General features: G+C 41.9%; 1 protein-coding gene across 4 annotated transcripts in view; it reads left to right on the forward strand.

The window, feature by feature from the left end:
• The window catches only part of slc12a7b (solute carrier family 12 member 7b), a 93,002-nt gene that overhangs the window by 46,393 nt on the left and 24,517 nt on the right, over positions 1–22,092 (forward strand). For all 4 annotated transcript variants that reach the window (XM_079575909.1, XM_079575911.1, XM_079575910.1 and 1 more), the window contains exons 2-4: positions 9,937–10,040; positions 10,493–10,624; positions 15,415–15,561. In XM_079575909.1, the coding sequence (XP_079432035.1) occupies positions 9,937–10,040; positions 10,493–10,624; positions 15,415–15,561 (383 nt within the window). The remainder of the gene's footprint in view (positions 1–9,936; positions 10,041–10,492; positions 10,625–15,414; positions 15,562–22,092) is intronic.

The raw sequence follows: 22,092 nt of genomic DNA on the forward strand, positions 1-22,092 counted from the left end.
GAACTGCTGACGGGCCGCGGTGTGCTCCGTGACTTATCCCGGGCACTTTTCCTTTCTGCCGGTACAGGGCTAAGAGTGGCAGTGCTAGGCAGCTTACGGCGGCGTGAGCGCGGCTTAGGGCTTTATAAATAGTCTGCCTGGTCACTTCTTCCCTGCGAGCACATCCTGAGCCCGTGTGTAGAGAGACCACTGCATTCATTTCATGACAATCAATATGAATAGCTTTGGTCAAAAACCTTCTTATACTAAACTAAATTGAGTCATTTCAAAGGCAGGCAGTGTGGGAATTGAATCACTAAATTCATAAAGATTGCTAACATAAGTTCCCAAATCTCAAATATTGATATTATTCATAACTATGGTTGAGTTGATTTATTCACAATTCCAGAAACAGTTGACATTTTTCATTTGAAATCCAGGTGGAGATGTGTGTGGTGCCGTTATAAAACAGTGTATAGGTCATTTATCAATATCTAATCAATCTAATGATGCGTGAGTAAAAAAGGCATTAATGAATCTTCTGCAAATGCCCAAGTGTGCAGGGGCACTCGTCTAAAAGCATTCAATAGCGCGGCTTTAACTGACAAAGTACGGTGTTTAGGGCTCTTTGATGGAAAATTACAAATTAAATTCAAATGATTTGGTGGTACTTTTTATTACAAGTTTCATAAGTCACAAGTCTACACAATTATAAACTCACAAACAAACATTTTATTGTGTTAATGTTCCAAGCCTAAATAAAGGTGCGTGGTATGGGTTAAAACCACACTCAGTGACCATCCATCTCGATGCCGTATACAGTTCAGTGTGCATGCCTTAATGACAGGCGTTTGGACATTCTGATTCTCATACTGTATCCTCTTCAGTGCATACATGAAGCTAGTGCTGCCTGCCCCGTTGTCGTGCTGCCTCTTGACGTTGCTCCATCTGTCTGATGTGTGACTAGTCCCTGTTGAAGTGTTACAGTGTTGTTGATTGGTGCTGATGTGACATAATGCTCAGCCCTCTCTGTGGTGCTGTAGTCACACAGGGGAATCCCACTCCCTTATGTAATACAGCTGTGACTTCATGCACTACTTCACCGTGGCCATTTGTCCGTCTGTATCCGAGCGCTCACTTTTCGAATGATCTATAGTACAGTCGGGGATTGTGTGTGTTCAGCCCGGTTCCTCAGGCTCGGATCTGGTTGATAGTACCTGTTGTGTTGTTTCAGTGCACTCCTGCCATGTCCAAAGATCTAATGTCATTTGTTTTGCCAAGATCTTGTGCCGATGTTGGGAGAGTTCCTTCTCCAGAACATCCCAAAGATTCTCAATGGGTTTAAGATGTCATGCTCCCTGAATAGGGCTGGGCACCGTTCCTTTTTTCTGATACCACTACTTTAACAAAACCTTTTCGATACCGGTGCCTTAACGGTACTTTTTACCTATGAATTTTGATTAACCTCTTAACTCCCGCCTGAACCGAGAGGATCTTTTTCCTCACGTCATCTGATTTTTTGTTGGGTGTTCAACTCATTTTTGTACGTTTTTTGTCATTTTTGTCAAATTTTTATCACATTTTTGTAATTATTTTGCAACATTTTGTCACATTTTTGTCATTTTTTTTGTCACATTTTTGTCATTTTCTTGTCACATTTTTGCCACTTTTTCAGCAATTTTTTGTCAATGTTTTCTCAATTTTTTGTCTCAGTTTTGTTGCTGTTTTCACTTTGGACTGGGGTAAAGCCAAACTGGAGAAAATGTGCTCGGTTCAGGTGGGAGTTAAGGGGTTAAATCAAAATAACATGTGTATAAAAAATATAGTTCAGGACGTCCTAAAATAGCACGGCGATACACTCCGCAACTGCGTCACATGTAACTTGATGTTTTGATCAGAATTTCCACTGAAGCAGCGATGCAAAGAGAGAAAGACATTATCACCTCCTGGGCTGCAGGGACAGATCCACATCAGGACACCGTTTTCTTTGAGCTAAACGTTTCTAAGCACGAGCTGCGCTGTTCGATGGCAAAACTGAAGTATTTCACAAGTCCAAGGTCTTTACACAGTGAGAGCGCTCACTCTGTCACTAATAATTGACCAAAACTGTACCAAAGATATACAGAATGAGTGCTCACTTTCCACGAACAATCTTTGATATTCCCTCACCTGCAGAGTAAACAACAGCCTCTGTGCGTCTGAGAGAGAGCTCTAGTTTCTTAGTGCTCGTGCCTCACAACAAGAAGGTCCCGGGTTCGATTCCCACCTGGACGGGGCCTTTCTGTGTGAAGTTTGCATGTTCCCCCTGTGTCTGTGTCCTCTGGGTGCTCTGGTTTACTTAATCAGGCCAAGGCTACAGTCTGAAGTGGCTTGTTCATTAACATGCACTGTCCCTGCTGGGAGTATGACAATATATCGATTTTCCAATATATCGAGATGCCGATACTTTTTATTCCGATATCAATGCCTTTAATGATGTCTTGCATATTAATGAGGCTGCAGTGCTCCACCGTTTTCAGTCACTAGATTCCAATAATGATCAAGAATTGAGTCAGGACAGCAGGGGGCAGCACTAAAGTTTTAAGCACTTGGACCAATCACTGTCACACAGATATATTACTTTTAATGATAGTTTTTAGAATTATAAATAAGATTACTTTGGGGTTGAGATAGGAGTGTGGTGTCTTGTTTATTTAAATGTAAATGATGTCCCTGACAGATCTATAAACCCATTTACAATAAGTCACAGATCATTTATACACCCAGAAAAAGGGTACAAAGCTCATGGAAATAAATGTAACTGATGAATAATATGTAGTATGTTTTTAAAAGATAAATCGTGATGTATCGTAGGTTATTATTGTGCAATATAACGTTTATCGCCGTATCGTGAGTTTATCATTGTCGTAGGCCATGTATCGTATTGAATCGTGAGGTACGAGGAGGTACCGGAGGTTCCCACCCTTAGTTCCTACAAAATAAACCAATAAATTAAATACATTCAGTCCTGGTTTAGTCCTTACTCAGACCGGCTGTGTAAAGTAGAGAAACTCGTCACCGTAAGATTTTTAGTCTTTGGATACCGCCCTCTACTGGAGCTTTCCGGTCGGTGCCGAGTAGGTACCGTTTAACAGTACCCAGCCCTCGGGACCACTCTGCTGAATGGGGAAAATGAATGGGGAAAATACATGGAGCTTGTTACAGAGGGACAGTTTGAAGTTTCCCTTTGATGTCAGTCCAGTCCAGATGATGTGTGTGTGAATGTTTCAACAAATGCTGTGTATGTTTTTAATGTTATTGCTGCTGCCCACGTTAGCCTGGCCTGTCTTGTATTAAAAGAAGTCTTGGCACTCAGTGAGACTAACCTGGTTAAATAAAGGATAAATCGGCCGCAGGGTTCAAAGCGTGTTGGAAAAATAAAGTTCCCCTGGTTCCCCTGGTTCGCCAGACCATGAGATTCTGAATCTAAATGTGACTTTCCTGGTTAAATGGAAAGGAAGGTCACACATCACATAGGGCTGCTCGATTATTTAAAAAATAATAATCACGATTATTTTTGTCATAATTGAAATCACGATTATTCAAACGATTATTTTTTTGCCTTTAAAAAAATCCATCAAAAAAGTGACAAAAATCCATTAAAAAATTACAAAAATCCATCAAAAAAAGACAAAAATCCAGCAAAAATAGTGACAAAAATCCATCAAAAAAAATGACAAAAATCCATCCAAAAAAATGACAAAAATCCATCAAAAAAGTGACAAAAATCCATCAAAAAAGTGACAAAAATCCATCAAAAAAGTGACAAAAATCCATCAAAAAAGTGACAAAAATCCATCAAAAAAGTGACAAAAATCCATCAAAAAAAGGACAAAAATCCAGCAAAAAAGTGACAAAAATCCCAAAATAAAAAATTAGAAAAAAATGCGAAAAACAAATTGAATTTTTTTTTTTTGAAAAAAAAAATAAGAAATTTAAAAATACAAATTATAATCGATTTTTTGCGATTATGCTAGTTTTGTAATAGTTTACTGTTGTAATCGAAATCGTAATCGAATTTCGATTAATTGCACAGCCCTAGTCACACAAGTAATAAAAACTTCGGACTCATTCTGATCATTTCAGTTCTCCAATTGCCTCCCCAAAGCATCTCTTGCAAGTATTTGGCAGCTTTTGTTTTGGCTTGCTGCTTCCTTCATCCTTGTGCTTTATTACACTTAATATAAGAAACGTACAGCAAGAACCATCTGGGCTCCGTCCAAAGCTTTGTAGACTGAAATATCATTGCCCTTTTATACCATGATCAATTGTATGACATGGAATCATTCTGAAGACCTGTGTGACAGTTCTGTGCGTGGGGGCTGATGGGATGCAAAGGACATCCAGAAGAGTCTGTTATTGAACTGAAGTGCTTGAAACAGTTGTGCACGTGTTTTGATGCCGTTGTTCCGAGTGTCTGGACAAGGTCTCGTCTTTGTCATCTGGTGTCATGCAAAAACTATTTACGTCAGCTTTGAACCATGGGATAACATCATCCTCGTGAGGTTTACAGTCTGAACACCTTTACAAAAGTTGTTCTGAACCTGTGCGTGGTCAAACCCTCCTCTCTCTGCAGATTCAAGTTTGTCGGATGCTATTGCTGACTTTTTTGAAAAGACGGTGGCATCATGCATGGTGTTTTTGGCAGCCCCTTTAGTTTTAGTCTGACTAAGATGCTCTTTAGTCTTAGTCACATTTTAGTCATTTCCATACGTGGATTTTAGTCTAGTTTTAGTCAGAATGCTGATGTCTATTATTTTTTAGAAATACATGTAAAGTGTTGGATATTGGGGTCAAGGTTGACAGGTTGTATCAAGCTTTTGATAGACGGATTACCGTAAAGTTTGGACTATTGAGCACAGCTATATTATATAGGCTGCACTTGACCATGAGCCACAGGTGTCCAAGTTCTTACATGAGATATTTACACAGGAAGATGGCACATGAAAGATTAGTGCAGTAAATATCAGCAGACACGCCTGATTAAAGAAATCAAAATGACCCCTAGAGGGTGTTAGGCCCATAAAAAAATCTATAAAATAGCTGTCAGAGTTTTTCCAGTCCAGAGTCTTTACTGTTGTGGTCATGGGTAATTCTATAACACACACACACACAAAAAACACACACACACGCACACACACACAGGGGTAAATAGGCCAGGGTCCATATTGGACTGTAGGGAATATGGAGCAGGTCTCTGAGGACTGACTGCTACAGTGCACTCACATTCACACTCCAACGGGCTCCACTATCTACTCATGTACAGTAGCTACACGCCGTTTATTAGTTTGCTACTGTCCCGTGGTAATGAGTCAGTGCTCAGCTGGCTGTTCGCACGTGGGCTTCACGTGTTGTGTTTAAGTACTTTTCTGTGTACGTCGTTGGGAAATTTGCCCTCTGCATTTGACCCATTTGAGCCCCATACAAACCGGGGTCTCTCTGCTGTGAGGCCGGAGTACAACGACAGTTCAGCGTGAAAGGGGCGGTGCGTGAGGGACATTCAGAACATGGTCTTGCCCCAGCTGGCCCAGTTCCCAGTATATGTGTTACAGCCTAAACCTTTAAGTCACTGGCTTTCAGTCCTCGGTCTCTCGCAGGTTCACCCCAACTCCTCCCTCACTCCAGGGTGACACCAATTATAAGGAAGAAAGATGTGTTCTCTTTTACTTTCTCCTCCACTGCAAACAATATTCCTGTGAAAATAATATTAAAGCTGGTTCAGTTTCAGCTGCTGCTTTGGTCTGAAATGAGTAAGAACCCTCTGCTGGCTCCTCGTTGTGTGGTCGAAGCACAGTCCTTCTCCTGGAGAAGAGTAAACAGAGAACTTTAGTGTCCCCGAAGTGTGACGGGTCCTCTACTTTGACCCATCTCAGGGACTGACCTTAAACTGGAGGACCCTTCATTGCTGCTGGAGGAGCCTGTTTTAGTTATGCCTGTAGGGTTATAATGACTGTGGTAAACAGCGGCTCACAGATGTTTGATTGTGTAGTGCGGGGGCAGAGGGATGTCCTGATGAGGGTCAGGGTCAGGCTGGCTCATAGTGATCTGTTTGTATCCTTGTTTGACTCTACATTTTAGTTTGGATGCAAATGTAATACTGGCCTCATAGAAAAATGAAAAATAATAAAAAATATTGGGTCATATTATTTTATGACAGATATTTTCATCATTGACAAGCACCTCATAAATGTACAAACAAACGTGTGCCTTTGCTGTGAGCGGATCAGCTCTCTTAAGGCATGATTGTAACTTTACCGGGAGTGGGTACGTCTCCAGCTCGTCTCCATGGAGATTTCTTATTTTTTCTTTTCTTTTATTTATTTATTTGTCGACATTTAGATGTCGACCTAAGTCAGCATAATTTGAGATTTAAATAGATTAGGTTTTCCTCTAAATTTATTCTTTGAAAACATTATAGTCCGAAGTGTTACGCAGTGTGTGTGTCAATGTGACTTATTTTTAGAATGAATTGTGCCGTGTAAGTCAGCTTTTTCTGCAGCAGCTGGTGGAGTTCTGACTCCACTCTAAAGGCTAAATGAAAGCCCTGTGACGTTAACAAGGGTTGCTCCTCTGCAGTGATGGTGTATGTAGCCTCCAGAGCCTCTTCAGTGAGTGTAAGCTGCTGTGTGCATTAGCATCACTGCAGTAAACTGTGGTGTATCTCTTTACCAGTGCAGTGTAGTGATAATGATTGAATCAGATCCAATCTGACACTTTGAAACTGCAGCAGCCGCTCCCTCTGTGTGTGAATGGGTGGTGTCTCCGTCTTATTAAGGGCTGTGTTGTCTGGAACGCTGCCTGACTTATCCCATGTGTTCTGCAGAGTCTGATACTGAGAAACCGGAGTGTGACCTGTGATTTGCCCGGAAATCCAGACGGTCTTACTCTGTAGAGCGGTCCAGAGCATTGTGGCCCTCTTATTAATCCGACCGTCTCCAACAACGATAATCCACTCTATCAAAAAGAATATATAGTGCTTTACACCGTTAGACAGATGACTGTAGCTCAGACAGAAAGTTGTGCATTATCCCAAATACATGCATTTCCTTTCGAACTAAATGCTTTTCGATGTATATGATTTATGGACAAGCATTGGGGTGGGGGCCCCCCTGGGGAAGCTCGCTCTTAACAGATTTATTTTTCTTTTTTAGTTAAATGGTAAAGAAGAAAACCCAAAACCATACTGTGTAACATTTCAACACCAGCTTTTATTTAGTGTTTGGTCTTTTGACTCTGCACTGTTGTTGAAGAATGTAGTCTCTCCTTCCACTGTTGACAACCTTTAGATCAGTGGTCCCCAACCAGCGGTCTGGGGACCGGAACAGGCCGTGACCCATCTGCTACTGGGCCGCACAGAAATAGTACAAATGTGGTTTCTCCGATGTATCTTTGGCCTGTCCCTCTTGACGTGCCAATAAGCTCGTCCAGAGAGAATCAAACTGCTGATAGAAATCCACTGGACTGGAGTATTTGGTTCTGTTACAGACAGACTCAGCGTAGTCTCGTGCAGCTGAGTGTGTTGCGTCTGGCTTTCACCGGCACTGCCAAGAGCCTGCTCTCTCACTTTCACATTCTCCCTCAGCTCAACTCCATCACGCTGCAGCCACACAACTTTCATTTGCATTTACTCTCACAGGACAGAGCTGTATTTATCCCACAGTGAACTGAACTGTCCCGAGAGATGAGAGAATGTGCCATGGTCCCGCTGTAGTGCTTTGATCCACCCTGCACAGGTCTTGTACCCTATAAGAAAAAGGTTGGGAACCACTACTTTAGATTTGAGATGTTTTATTGCTTCATTCCTGGTCCTTGGTTATGAGATCATCTGTACATCATATTGTCTTTCACATTGTCTCCACTGTTGTACTTACGCACCAAGCCCTAACTCCTGGAGCTCTGAGGTGGAGCTCTGAGGTGGAGCTCTGAGGTGGAGCACTGAGGTGGAGCTCTGAGGTGGAGCTCTGAGGTGGAGCTCTGAGGTGGAGCTCTGAGGTGGAGTGCTGTAGTGGCATCTTAATTAAAAGCCAAGAGTTCCGGTGTGACGTGGTAACCACACACACACACGCACACACACCCACACACACACCACACACACACACACACACACACACACACACACACACACACACACACACACACACACACACACACACACACACACACACACACACACACACACACACACACACACACGAGGGCAGCTCACTCTATTTACAAACTGCAGAGCCATTTATAAGCGTCGCCTGCTCTTAAAGAGGATTTACCAGCGTCATTAAAGACAATCTGTGTCCTTCAGTCTCTGAGCTCCGCTGCACAGAGGGACAGTCCACAGGAGTGATGTGAGATATCTGCTTATTAAACCTCTGGATTCACCTATTGTTCCTCTGAACAAGGGCGCTGTGACTTTGACTGTGATTACAGCGCACTAAGCCACGCTGCAAGCCTCTTACTCCCACTGCAGCTGGATCCTCCCACAGTGCAGAGCTGTCCCACTGATGGATGACCAGGCACCCGTGGGTGCCCAGAGGAGCTCCCAACTTCTGTTCAGCACTGTGCCTGGGAGGAGACATTAGGCTCAAAGGGCTTCACGAAGATCATTACTCTCATCCTCGCTGAAACACAGGCCACTTTGTTGTTTTGATTTTTGATCTATTTGACCAGTGTATGGTCCATATGCATCTGACCAGTGTATGGTCCATATGCATCTGACCAGTGTATGGTCCATATGCATCTGACCAGTGTATGGTCCATATGCATCTGACCAGTGTATGGTCCATATGCATTGACCAGTGTACGGTCCATATGCCTGGGATTGTCTTTCACATTGTCTCCACATGTTGCACTTGGCCTTGGCTCGTGTCAGTTGTGTTCACCTCTGCTCTGCTGTCTATGCTCTTTCTCAACACTGCAGGATTGTGGAAAAACTATGAAAAGTAACTCGACCATTCCTTTGTATCGTGTCCCGCTGGTGTGAGGGTGAGGCCCCTGAGTGGAGCTGGAGCCCCTCCTCACAGTGTGCTGTTAGAACTCTGTCAGCATGGAGCTCGCCATGCTGTGCCAAATGTTCTTTCTATCGGACCAGCTGCTGCTGTCAGAGATCAGCTTTATCAGGAATAGTAGTGTTCATTAAGTCTGGATGGAATGCTATAAATCAAATGTCACATACTGTGTAACACAGCATAGAGAAAAGAGAAAAGAGTGTTAGCTGCTGGACACTCGAACACATATCTACATGCTCTTATCGCCTGTTTTTTCTCTTTTCAAATCTATATAATTTGTTTAAATGTGCCAGGAATCGCATCTTATTTTTTTTGGACGACACAAAAAGAGTTGTAATGGCAGGAGCTGACCAGTGCAGGACACCACGCTCTGCAACAGGGACAAACCCAGGCGGCGCTGCACAGTTTCAGAGCATCACTGAAGGCTGCCAGCCAGGTTTCTCCTGGGTGTAATCGTTTCCCCCACCTCCAAAAACTTACTGCTCAGGTTGGCCCAAAGTGGTGGTGCTCCCAGGACAAACACCTGAACACACTCTTTTACTTACTCTCTTACAATCCTGCCCTCACAATATGTGCTAATGTCAGCTCTTGGCTTAAAAAGATAGTTTGGAGGGCTGAAATCAGTACATTGCGGAAAACAAAGTTAGAAACTATATATAGCCGTTTGGGAACACCAGCCTGGGTGAATGAAGTGAGTGAGTGAGTGGTTGGTGGTAGGAGGGGCCAATGGCACAGACTGACAGCCTCGCTTCTGCATTCTATCCCAGGGCAGCTGTGGCTACAACAGTAGCTTACCATCACCAAGTATGGAGTGAATGAATAACGCAATGGAAAGCGTGTCCAGAAAAGTGCTATATAAAACCAATGCCTTGTTATTATAATCTAAAAGTGTGCTAACCCTCCTCTGGTGTGTCCACAGGTGATGGTGTTCCAAAAGAAAACAGTCCTTTCATCAACAACACAGACAACAATGACAAGGCCAACAGCAACAGCTACGATGGCACCAACATGGCTCTGTTCGAGGTGAGGGTTTGTGCACCAACTAAACTTATTTTCCAGGAAGAGTGTGCATAGTTGTAAGTAAAGTCAAAGTCAAATGATTTGGCAAATGGTTGTACAATGGCCACAGATTTGTGAAGTTCTGCATGATTCAGCATACAGTGCATTATTGTAGAATGGGAGTGGGTCTTTTCAAAGTGTTAAGGGTCAGTCACAGATTTAGACGAGCTGTACCTAAACCAGTGCTCCATCCCGATAGAGGAACAAGTGAGCAGGTCTCTGCAGCCTGAGCCTTTCTGTCTGCTGCTCTTTACATGGAGAGCCTCCTTTTATTGAGTAGGAAAACATCAGACCGCCTCAAAGTAAACTTTCATGACCCTGCTCGAAGCAGTGACTCATATAATGACTGACTGTAAACCAAACTAAAGTAGAATAAATAAATAATGTGAATTGTGTGTGTGATTGTGTCTCTGCAGGAGGAAATGGACAGTCATCCCATGGTGTCGTCGCTCCTCAATAAACTGGCCAACTACACTAACCTCACCCAGGGCGCCCAAGAGCACGAGGAGGCTGATGAGGACGAGGGCCCCAAGAAGAAGACTGTCAAGGTGCCACTAGCACACCCAAGACTCTTATGTTTATCATTTATAAACATATACTTTCTGAACTCAAACTCATGCACTGTCAGGCCTAACCCTCAGCCCTGGACTTTGACAGTGATGTCGTCATAGCAGGTCCTGGGACGAGCAAAACCCAAACTTTATGAAACCCTCTGGACGTGCAGCACCGCGTAATCTCCCTTCACCTGGAGCAGAAATGTGCGCACAGGAGCCTTCACATGAGGCCATCATGAGAGGGTTTTGCCTAAACATGAGAGGGTTTTTCCTAAACATGAGAGGGTTTTTCCTAAACATGAGAGGGTTTTGCCTAAACATGAGAGGGTTTTGCCTAAACATGAGAGGGTTTTGCCTAAACATGAGAGGGTTTTGCCTAAACATGAGGGGGTTTTTCCTAAACATGAGGGGGTTTTGCCTAAACATGAGAGGGTTTTGCCTAAACATGAGAGGGTTTTTCCTAAACATGAGAGGGTTTTTCCTAAACATGAGAGGGTTTTTCCTAAACATGAGAGGGTTTTTCCTAAACATGAGAGGGTTTTACCTAAACATGAGAGGGTTTTTCCTAAACATGAGAGGGTTTTACCTAAACATGAGAGGGTTTTTCCTAAACATGAGAGGGTTTTACCTAAACATGAGAGGGTTTTTCCTAAACATGAGAGGGTTTTACCTAAACATGAGAGGGTTTTGCCTAAACATGAGAGGGTTTTGCCTAAACATGAGAGGGTTTTGCCTAAACATGAGAGGATTTTGCCTAAACATGAGAGGGTTTTACCTAAACATGAGAGGGTTTTGCCTAAACATGAGAGGGTTTTTCCTAAACATGAGAGGGTTTTACCTAAACATGAGAGGGTTTTTCCTAAACATGAGAGGGTTTTTCCTAAACATGAGAGGGTTTTGCCTAAACATGAGAGGGTTTTGCCTAAACATGAGAGGGTTTTACCTAAACATGAGAGGGTTTTGCCTAAACATGAGAGGGTTTTACCTAAACATGAGAGGGTTTTGCCTAAACATGAGAGGGTTTTGCCTAAACATGAGAGGGTTTTGCCTAAACATGAGAGGATTTTGCCTAAACATGAGAGGGTTTTACCTAAACATGAGAGGGTTTTGCCTAAACATGAGAGGGTTTTGCCTAAACATGAGAGGGTTTTGCCTAAACATGAGAGGGTTTTGCCTAAACATGAGAGGGTTTTTCCTAAACATGAGAGGGTTTTGCCTAAACATGAGAGGGTTTTTCCTAAACATGAGGGGGTTTTGCCTAAACATGAGATGATCATGAGAGAGTTTTTATAGAAACGAAAGACTTCAACACTTTACACAAAGCCTATGGTTGATGTCTACGATTTTACATTTTTATCATCTTGATCATTTCTGAGGAAAATAAAGATAAAATCAAGTGCGGAGTGGACTGCGTGCGGCAGGTGCAGACCTCGTGTGGTGGTGCGTAATGTTTCACATTCAGGTTGATTTGTATAAATTCCACCTTTGGCGCAGAACAGGAAGGTTTGGGCCTTGTCCAAATGTGAGCTTTATGATCCTTTGGGCCTTTGAGTGATTATCAAGTTGTTAGTTTTAATTTGGCGTAACATTTCAGATGGATGAAACTTTTGGTTACATTAAGGCTTACATAATATTCACATTAGATAAACATGCATGTGTGAGTTGCACCCTGTCGTCAACAGAGTGAAGCACATCACGACTCTGAAAAGGCTTTAACACATACACAGAAGTGTTTTTACAAGTTCTTTTTTTAAATCTGCTGATTACCACGAAAATGTGGGACGTGTGAGATGCACCGCTGTGAGCAAAGGCTGTTTTAGCTGAGGCAGAGACACTGACCGTCTCAGACACGCGTCTAGGCTGCATCCAGGATCTGGACAACAGCCATGAATTTCTCTGGACGTCTGGTCATCTCTGTGCGGTGCTCGTTTGGTGGATTGGATCAAGTCACTAAATCCAAGCTAATACTTTAAAAATGCCCTGATTGACGGCTAATACTTTTATCGGGATTGGGTCAGGATGTCAACAGCTGAAGTACAGGACTGTGTAATATAGAAAATATGTGATATTCCATAACTTCTTGCAATAATGATATATTGCAATATTGCACTTAATTTCATTTCTTTTTTTAACTTTTTGTTTATTGACAAGTCAGAGCAACAAGCCACAACAAAGGTCTCTGATTTTTTCTTTTCACCACCACCACCCCCCCCACCCCCCCTGAGAAACAAAGAACAAAACAAAAACAAAAACAAAGAAAAAATAAATAAATAAAATAAAAAATAAAATACAAATTACATGACATGAAAAGAATAAATAAATAAATAACAATAATAGTAATAAAAAATAAGAAATTCATTTCAACACACTACATTCTTTCTTCTTTTGGATTTCAGTGGCGGCTGGCATCCACAACATGGTGCATTTGCCACCGGGCATATTGTACTTACAGGGTTAGGGATAGAGAGAAAGGCAGGGAAAAACATATAAAAAGTACAGTCAATGCACCGTCTCCACCTGCTCACAATAGGGACAAGCACCTCTTAAGTGTCCTGTTTAGGCCTGTGTGCCCCATCCTGAGTCGAGTCATGACAACTTCCTCTCTTCTTCTTACGGTCACACCACTACGGGGGCCAACAGTTCTTTTTAAAGAGGGGGTATTATGCAAAATGGACTTTTTCAAGCTTTACATCATGTTATTATGTCATTCCCTCATTAAACACATGTCTGAAGTGTTGCCTTGGCACATTCACGTATTTTTGAGTAATGTGTAAAAACTCTGATGGCGGCCATTTTAGGGATAGGTTTGCCTCTGACCTTTCGTCACCAGCCGAATAACCAACCACTGCCCCTCAGCAGAACCCCCTCCCCGCGGTGTCTAGCCCTAAGATGTAAACAGTCAGAGTCATCATGGAGGATTAGCTTCATGTGTTGTGAACCGGAGCCACAGCAGCTCTGAGACTTTTACAAAGACAAATTCATTCAAGGAAAATTCACTGAATACAAGCAGCATATTATGCATTGAAAACGTCACTAAAACAGGCAACTGCTTGAAGCAGCCTTTATGATGATCACACACGGAGCCTGGCTTGTTGATTTTGTAGTTTATTGCTCACATTTCATCTACAGTGAGTCGTAGCCGAGTGGTTTTCTCCCGGAGCTAAGGCACTATTAGCCACGACAAGCTAACAACCTTCACCTTCACAACATTCATTGAAAACAGGCAGCATATTATGCACAAATAACGTCAATAAAGCAGCAACTACTCGAAGCAGCCTTTACGATGATCACACAATGAGCCTGGCTTCACACATTTGTGGTTTATTGCAGACTTTTCATCAACAATGAGCTGTAGTCGATTATAACAAGCTAACGGGTAACCTCGAAAAACCACTGTCCACCTGCACAGGTAATGTCCTTCTTTGAATGGTATGGGCTCCTGCAGATCCTGGTGTCGTCCATGGGGGTATAGTTAGAGATCCATAGGGCATGGCAGTTGCAAAGAGAAGCCTCCAAACAGCAGTTATTTTTCAGGCAAGAGCCCCTTCCAAGCGTCCGGTGTGGAAGGTTCGTCTCCAAATAATATCCTGTGTGGCCATTGTTCACAAAGTGATAAACAGTAGCTCCTTTCCAACAATAAAAATTAAAATGCACCGATCGTAGTTTCAATACTGTTGAGACAACGAGAGAGTGTTGTGATGCCACAGACAGCGTGTGGAGGGGGCGTGTCGGAAAGGGTCAGGGAGCGTCTTAAAGAGACAGGGGCCTATTTCAAGGCGTTCAGTGTAGCCATTTTGAAAGAGCAATTTTATACAAAGCAGTTATTTTCATTTACTGCATTTACAGACCAACAGAAGGTTTCGTCATCATTTTAGTGTGCTATAGACTGGTGCTATGTGGCTGAAAAAAGCATAATACCCCCTCTAAGTAATACAGATGTCTTTCAGTATCATGTGAATCCCAATGTTTTTACCAAATTTCCATAATCTTCTTTTTCACAACAGCTTTTCCCTCCTACTTACACAGATGTATCTGCAGATCGACTCACTCTAGCTTTAATGACTGCTTTTCAAGGATATCTACATCCTCATTGCCCTCAATCCCAACATGAGCTGGAACCCAAAGCACTTGATAAATGTCTTGCAATAAGATTTCCCACATTTAATGCTCAAAATTGCTGCTCAGAAGCAACTACAAACTTTTGTGAAAGTTCTCTTCTGCCCAGCCGATAAAATAGTACATTACATTCCTTGAAAGCTGCCCTCACTTATTTCATTTGCTATCCCGGAAGTGTTGTATTCCCACATTGCATCGCTAGATGTGCCACCTTCGAAACAGCGTCCCCCAGCGCACCCCCAACACAAATAACGAATATTTATTCTACAAGATTATTGATATTTCCCTTCTGAATGCACCATCAGGGCAGCGTAGGGAGGGAGGGAGGGAGGGAGGGCTGTGGGTGAGGGTCAAAGCCAGGTGAGCAGGGATCACTACTGACCCCTACTGACGGAATTTAACCCACAAAAGCTTTTTTCATCAGATTGTGTCCAATCCAATGACTAAATCAGACCCAAAACAAGGCTGAAATGATTTAATGAAGACTTAATCAAGAAAATCATCACATGACTACCCTTTTGCTCATTTTAAAATTGTTTTGTTATGTGTTAGCAACAATGTCAGTAATGAGATTGAAGACCTCAGGGATTTTGCACTAGAGTCCTCTTGCGATAATTTGTCCTACGGAAATGTGTAAAATATTTGTGCTGTTTGCTCTCCTCCTCCAGAGCCCTCAGATGGGCACCTTCATGGGCGTGTACCTGCCCTGCCTGCAGAACATCCTGGGAGTCATCCTGTTCCTTCGCCTTACCTGGATCGTTGGCACAGCCGGCATCCTGGAGTCCCTGGCTATCGTCGGCCTGTGCTGCTCCTGTGTAAGTACTGTGGTGTGGGGGGACTCGTTACCAAGTCCATTTACTTCTTACATTTGCTCCACTGCATTGGAAAGATAAATATAATACTATAATACTGTCTACTCCACTACATTTCTACAAAGGCTACGAAGTAAAAAGGGGGTAAAAAAAACACTGCATCTAATTAAAAGACATTTGTATCAATGTCATGAACTTACTGGATGGTTTTCTAGCATTCCTGTGACCCCGAAAGTGACCCTGCAAGTCGTGAAACGTGCCTGTAAGCTTGTGCCTGTGAAGAATTTGGATGCACAAATATGTTAGGAAAGTTAGGAATAAGTTTGTTGTCTGCATGGTATGGAAAAAGCATCCGAAGTGCCTTAATGAAGCCCTTAAATGTAAAAATGTGCTTTGGTTCAGAGGTTAAAACGTTGTTGGTCAAAAACTTTATTTTGCCATTCCTCCGTTTGGTGCCGTGGCAGAATGGGGAGCGTTCTGATTGGCTCAGAGGACGCCCCCTAGTGCTCCGGGTCTGTCCCGTCCTCCCCCCCAAAGTGCTGTGCCATTGTCTGCTGAGAGCACAGAAGTGAGCGACGCACTCGTGTGAGCCTTGACATTGATATTTGCCGTCCTTTATCTGGGGATTTAGAGCTAAAGTCATTAGCGCGCTGACGTGTGGGCGTTATGCAAGGAGCAAATGGAGGCCTCGGACCACCGCCTCTGCTTTGTGACATCCCCGCGCCCTCACTCTCCTCTTTGTCTCAGTCATTAGGGCGGATTGTCATTTGTTGGAAAGTTGTGCTGCATTAGTGAAGCGCTGTGAAGTTGACTCAGAATAGCAACAGGCTTTTTTTTTTCCTCTCCATCTGGCTTCACTGGTGCCTGGCTAACAGATTTATGTGCCCATATTCGACAGGAGATTACTTCATCTTTATCTGGCAACAACAGAATGAAAGACAACGGACATGTGCAATCATCTCCCAGTATTATTAGAACTGAAATATGATTGTTATTGAGATATTTTATGTTGTATATCATCATCATCATTATCATCAACATCAACCTTTATTACACAACGTTTAGAGCAGACAGCTGTACCAGTGTCGCCACAGTTCAGGAACTGACTTTGATGTTGGTCAAGCTCATAATAATCATATTGTCACAGTTGTTGAGCCAACAAATAAATCTGTACATTAGGTTTCTCAAAACTGCATGAAAAGCTCTGATCTGAGCAGAAACAATACGTGTCTGGCACTCTCCCATTGAGGACTTTTCAGCAAAATTCTTAGACAGTCATTATATGCCATGTTAAGTTTTCTATTATTCCAACGCTTATAGTTTGACCACAGGAGTGCTGTATATAACTGTGTACAACAGTGGTGCGTGTACAAATGTAGTGAAGAGGACAATGTTAGCCTGCACACACAGCCCTGCTGGAGCACGTCATCATCATCTGCCTGATCATCAGTGATAAAATGTCCCAAATATTTATACTTGCTACACCAGGTCCGATTATTCCTACACAAATTAAATGAAGGAAAATTCAAAACGTCGTCGTCTCTTGTTCTCCAAATCACTATGACACTCGCATTATACTTGACGTCACAATCCACAACATATTTGGAACACACGTTTAAAAGCTCCTGCACACCAGCACTGCTTGGACTAAATACAAGATCATCGGCATACATGATGATTTACAATCATACAGCCGCTCCTGCACACTTAAACACTTGTGACAATTGTCTACACTCCAAAAAAATGTATATCTAGATTGTCTAAATGTCTCAAAACAAGCAAAAATGATTTAAATTTGAGTTGTTTTGACTAATGAAGATTTATTTGGGCATTTGACCTGGATTATTTCACTTGTTCTGAGATGTTTCTGACTTATTTCAATACATTTTGTCATTATTTCAGTCATTTTTTGCTTATTTAGAACCTTAGAATCAGTGAGAAATGTCCTCAAACTAGCAAAGTATACTAAGTCTAAACTGCTCAAAACAAGATCAGTGTCCTCAATTGAAGTCATATAAACCCATGCTTGATATTTAGTTTTTGTAGTGTATAACTGTTATGTAATGGGCCACAGAGAGTATGTAGTGGGCCTGGTGTGGAATAGAGTTCTGCCAGGCCTGTAGAGGGAGAACTGAAGGCCATCCCCACATCGAAGCTCTTTTCACTAGAGATCAGAGTTACATTTTGCCCGGGGGGCGGGCTGGGGCCTCATTTCAGCCCGAAAATGGAATGATTCAGACCGGCCCTTAGGTTTACAGAGTTACAGCTCAACTATAGGGCACTGGCTTCATTAATCAGAGGTAGCTGGTTCAAATACCACTTTTCTAACATTTTTTTTTTTCTTCACCTGGCCCGCTGTACACACTGTCTGAGCCTGATACCACTCCTCAGTCAGCACCAACTTATGGAGATAAACTATATATGACTTATGCTAATGCCTTTGTCCTGCCATTTTCTGTTTCCTCCTTTACTCATGCGGAGACTTCTCTGTCTCTGATTGGACTGCACCAACTTAAACTAAACCTCCCTCTAAGTTAGTTCAAATGGTATCTCCCTGCTGAATGTTTGATGCAAAAGTTTTTTGTCTGATTTTGAGTCAGTATTTCATAGATTTACTTTTATTTATTTTTTAGAAAAATACCTAAAAATGGACCAAACAGGTCCTCATCCAAATCCATTCTCTGATTGCAAAAACAGCTTTTTCAATGTCCAGCTGGTCATTAGGTTTTGTTTAGCTGGCAGCAGTATAATGCACACTGCTAGGTAGTGTGCCTTTAAACTGTTCTTTTTCATCAGAATCGTATAGTTTTATATTTTTATGGTAATTTAAAGACCTTATCCCTGATTTTTTTTCTTACAATAAATAACAGGGAGCACTTGCATTTATATCGTTGGTTGTGTCCAAACTTCTTCCGAACTTTTCCATTTCTAATGTCCCAGTTCTTCATTTCTAATATCCCAGTTCTTCATTTCTAATGTCCCAGTTCTTCATTTCTAATGTCCCAGTTCTTCATTTCTAATGTCCCAGTTCTTCATTTCTAATATCCCAGTTCTTCATTTCTAATATCCCAGTTCTTCATTTCTAATGTCCCAGTTCTTCATTTCTAATATCCCAGTTCTTCATTTCTAATGTCCCAGTTCTTCATTTCTAATGTCCCAGTTCTTCATTTCTAATGTCCCAGTTCTTCATTTCTAATGTCCCAGTTCTTCATTTCTAATGTCCCAGTTCTTCATTTCTAATATCCCAGTTCTTCATTTCTAATGTCCCAGTTCTTCATTTCTAATATCCCAGTTCTTCATTTCTAATGTCCCAGTTCTTCATTTCTAATATCCCAGTTCTTCATTTCTAATATCCCAGTTCTTCATTTCTAATGTCCCAGTTCTTCATTTCTAATGTCCCAGTTCTTCATTTCTAATGTCCCAGTTCTTCATTTCTAATATCCCAGTTCTTCATTTCTAATGTCCCAGTTCTTCATTTCTAATATCCCAGTTCTTCATTTCTAATGTCCCAGTTCTTCATTTCTAATATCCCAGTTCTTCATTTCTAATGTCCCAGTTCTTCATTTCTAATATCCCAGTTCTTCATTTCTAATATCCCAGTTCTTCATTTCTAATGTCCCAGTTCTTCATTTCTAATGTCCCAGTTCTTCATTTCTAATGTCCCAGTTCTTCATTTCTAATGTCCCAGTTCTTCATTTCTAATATCCCAGTTCTTCATTTCTAATGTCCCAGTTCTTCATTTCTAATGTCCCAGTTCTTCATTTCTAATGTCCCAGTTCTTCATTTCTAATGTCCCAGTTCTTCATTTCTAATGTCCCAGTTCTTCATTTCTAATGTCCCAGTTCTTCATTTCTAATGTCCCAGTTCTTCATTTCTAATGTCCCAGTTCTTCATTTCTAATGTCCCAGTTCTTCATTTCTAATATCCCAGTTCTTCATTTCTAATGTCCCAGTTCTTCATTTCTAATGTCCCAGTTCTTCATTTCTAATGTCCCAGTTCTTCATTTCTAATATCCCAGTTCTTCATTTCTAATGTCCCAGTTCTTCATTTCTAATGTCCCAGTTCTTCATTTCTAATGTCCCAGTTCTTCATTTCTAATGTCCCAGTTCTTCATTTCTAATATCTCAGTTCTTCACACTTGTTACTCTTTGCATTCTGAATGGATTATGTAATGCTTTGTGTAAATGGCGTGTAAACTGTTTCGAAAGTGTCTCCTCCTCAGTCCTGGTTGATAAAGCAGGGAGTGCCTGCAAAGACGTGAACTCCATTTCATATATTACAATCTGGCTTAAGTGCATTAGGAGGCTTTTCTCCCCACTGCACTCCTGCCATTACATAATAAGAGCGGCCGGCTTAGTCCAACAGATTAATGTTCATTTTCACTGCTCAGGCCCATCGGAGTGTGCACCAATTCTTCCACATCAGCCGCCGCTCACAGGTCAGCTCCTAAAAATAACCTCCACGGAGTTCAAAAGCCACACTGACTTTTTGGAGTCCGGACATCTTTAGTGGACTTTCAGCGCTCAAATTGCCATGCCAGCTTAACATGTCTGCACTCCCTGAACTACTCACTGTTGTCAAATCATGAAAGTTAGAGTTAGAGGAGTAAACTCTCTCAGCAGTTGTCCTAAACTCGTTTCTAGCTCTCCCAACTCTTCACTTGAGATCATTAGAAGCACGTCTCACCTGGAGTTCATTCCAGACAGAGTTGAGACGTGAACAAGGTGGACCGCTAATGCTAATGCTTATGCTAATGCTAATGCTTATGCTAATGCTTATACTAATGCTTATGCTAACACTGTGCTATTTTAGCCTGACTTCCTGGTTTGAGCTGGAAGAAAAGACGCTGTATTTTGACTCAAGACTCAAGTTTCTTTGTCACAAATAAATGTTACTCTAGTACAGAAAATAATCTGATAAGCACCGCTTTAATAACTCGTAGCTTTGTGTTGTTTAGCCTTAATTGGAGCTACTATTACGCACAGGTGCAGCTACATGTACTACAAGTTTTTTTTTTACGTAACTAGGTAGTTTTTTGCGTATATCACTTTCAGTGTTTCACTTTCAATATTTCAGTGTTAAATCTTCATTTTAACGTGTAAATAGATGAATTTTGTTATTTCCTAGATCCTCATTATGATTTCTATAAAATGTACACATGATTTCTCATAATTGATGTCACTACAGAAACAGTTACTCGAGACAAATTTTCTTCATGTACTGTAAATATTTGGGTCACTACTTTTCAGTAAAAGTATTTCAAAGTAATGTTACTCTTTAAGTAAATATTTTGACTACTCCACCCACCTGTGCTACTACGTAAACGTCCCCAGACTTTGACAGAATAATGCATGCGTTTGTCTGCAGCTGGTTAGACTGCTGTAACAGCTGCTCACGCTCAGACCGCTCAGTCCTGAGGAGAACCAGGAAACAGGGCCACAGGCCTGCCCTGCACACGGGCGTCTGGGGAGTTTGTTGGTAAATAAGTAGATATTGCAGTCCTATGTCTTAAAAACATTCAAGCAAAAGCATCTGTTAATGAACCACCTGGACGACAGAGAAACAACATTGTTTTATTTTGCGGTCTGTTCTGATCTCTCGTTTTCTCTACCTTTGAATGGGCCTTAGTGTCAGTTTCCCTTCTCCATTGTCCACTGTCTGCATTTGTCTTTGGAAGACTTTGTCCCCTTGTAAGTGTGATAAATGACATCTTTTGTTGAGCGTTTGGAGCTGCTCGGTTGTTAAGACGCTTCTAAAGGGCTTATGTCTGCAATCTCTCAGCCTCAGAAGTGTTCCCGGCTTTTCTGTGAAATCACTTATTGTGTTAGAGGACATTGAAATCACCTCGCTAAGTAACGAAGCAACAAAACTATGTTCAACTGAGTGTTAAGGCTTTTAAAGTAGGTTTTAGAATAATTAAACTGGACAATGAGGAGAAGAAGGATTGAATATATTAGTTTTCAATCATAAAATGACTGCTCGTTACAAGTAGACTGGACTCTGTAGCATTTGCTGTGGTAAAGCGTGACAGGACAGTGGATGGGACAGCCATGACCAAGGAGTGACAAAGATAAAGCTTCTGCTCTTCACTGATATCCACTTATCAAGGCAGACGAGCTGGAGCAAAGCTATGGTCGAAGGCTCTGAGGCGCTGCAGGCCGGGCAGAGCCAGAGCCGCCATGATGCAGGATGTGCTTCTCTGTGTGGATGTCATGTGAACAAAGTCCATCACTGGCTCCTTTGGACCATCACTGCTCTGTCACTATGTCAAAGGCCATATCCCTGACCTTTTTACTAACAAACAATGAAATGCAGGAAAACTAGTTTACACATTCATGAAACTAAAAGGGAAGGACTTAATTTTATAGCATGTGATGGTAAGCTACCCTGACACAGCTGCCCTGGGTAGACTGACGGAAACAAGGCTGCAAATCTGTGCCATCAGCCCCTCCAGCCACCACCAACCACTCACTCTCACGTCACATGCACAATATCATTACCACAAATGCCTGAGTTTACAATATACTGAAGGAG

This window comes from Gobius niger (assembly GCF_951799975.1).
Source record: "Gobius niger genome assembly, chromosome: 18".
Lineage (NCBI taxonomy): Eukaryota > Metazoa > Chordata > Actinopteri > Gobiiformes > Gobiidae > Gobius > Gobius niger.